The sequence below is a fragment of the Eulemur rufifrons genome, chromosome 2 (genome assembly GCF_041146395.1).
Source record: "Eulemur rufifrons isolate Redbay chromosome 2, OSU_ERuf_1, whole genome shotgun sequence".
Taxonomy (NCBI): Eukaryota; Metazoa; Chordata; class Mammalia; order Primates; family Lemuridae; genus Eulemur; species Eulemur rufifrons.
Window position 1 is genome coordinate 127,120,509 of NC_090984.1, and position 1,374 is coordinate 127,121,882.

The 1,374-nt window shown below is 52.1% G+C and overlaps 1 gene segment (V, D, J or C); it reads right to left on the minus strand.

Annotated features, from left to right (window-relative positions):
* Nucleotides 1-395: 395 nt before the first annotated feature.
* Nucleotides 396-840, minus strand: LOC138398914 (immunoglobulin heavy variable 1-2-like). The segment is given in 2 exon segments: nt 396-712; nt 795-840. Coding segments are annotated over 2 exon segments (363 nt in total).
* Nucleotides 841-1,374: the final 534 nt, after the last annotated feature.

Consider the following 1,374-nt stretch of genomic DNA (forward strand, 5'->3'; position numbering starts at 1 on the left):
TTGCTGTGAGCTAGGCTGATGCCAGGGCATTCACTCTAGCCCAAGCAATAAAGCGAGACTCTGACTAAAAAAAATAATAATAATAATAATTCTTACTCCAATTTATTTACCCAACTGATGTTAAAACTCTTGTTCACGTTAATAACTTAATGGAAATGCTTGTACTAGCGTTATTAGCTTGAGTCTTCTGTAATTCTCTAAGCTCTGTTGATACGGTGACAACTGAATGAAATCTTTGCAATGTAATTAGACTGCATACACGTGTCACATATTCCTTTTCCTCAACTAACTAACCCATGTTGGGAAACATTTCAACCTAATGTCCCTCATCATTTTCTCATCCCCAGCACAGCTACGTCTCCCTCAGGGTTTCTGACCCCTCAGGATGTGGGTTGTCACACTGTGTCTCTCGCACAGTAATACACGGCCGTGTCCTCGGGTCTCAGACTGCTCAGCTCCATGAAGGCTGTGCTGCTGGACGTGTCCCTGGTCATGGTGACTCTGCCCTGGAACTTCTGTGCGTAGTTTGTTGCTCCATTGCTAGGGTCGATCCGTCCCATCCCCTCCAGCCCTTGTCCAGGGGCCTGTCTCACCCATTCCATGTAGTAGCTGGTGAAGGTGTATCCGGAAGCCTTGCAGGACACCTTCACGGAGGCCCCAGGTGGCCTCACCTCAGCCCCGGACTGCACCAGCTGGACCTGGGAGCGGGCGCCTGTGCAGAGGAGACAGGACTGGGTGAGACCCCCTGGCTGGGTCCGGGCCCCTCCTCACCCTGGGACTGGGGAGCCCCTCACCTGTCGCTGCTGCCACCAGGAAGAGGATCCTCCAGGCCCAGTCCATGGTGAGTAGCTGAGCTGCCAGGGGCTTCTCCACAGCAGGGACGTGGTGGTGGGGTGAGGCTCTCGGGGCGCAGGCATAGCTGTATGTACCCCAGCAGACCTCAGGCCATTTGCATATTCATGAGGCAGGACGTTTCATAGCCCTAGACCTGCCCCAGTGTGAGAAAGAGAACCGAGATGATGCGGGGGCCACGCAACAGGGCGATACCGAGGACAGGTGTCCCTGCAACCCCCTTGACTCCATGTGCACAGAGGTCCTCCCACTGAGGGACAAGCCGCCAAACACATGTTCTTCACTGTGAACCCACATGGGAAATGCACGGAGAGCCCTGGGACCATCTGTGCCATTTTATACCCAAAGGTCTTGTCCTTTGGATCCGTGAGTTCCCTGAAATTTTCTGCCCATTTGTATATAAAAATGTTCCCTTGCCCCCAGCTGCTTACTCTTAGCACATGCAGGAGGGCTAGAGACGCTTTGTAAATGTGGCTTTCATTAAAATATTGTGTTACTTAAACACAGCTGTGGAGGAATAAT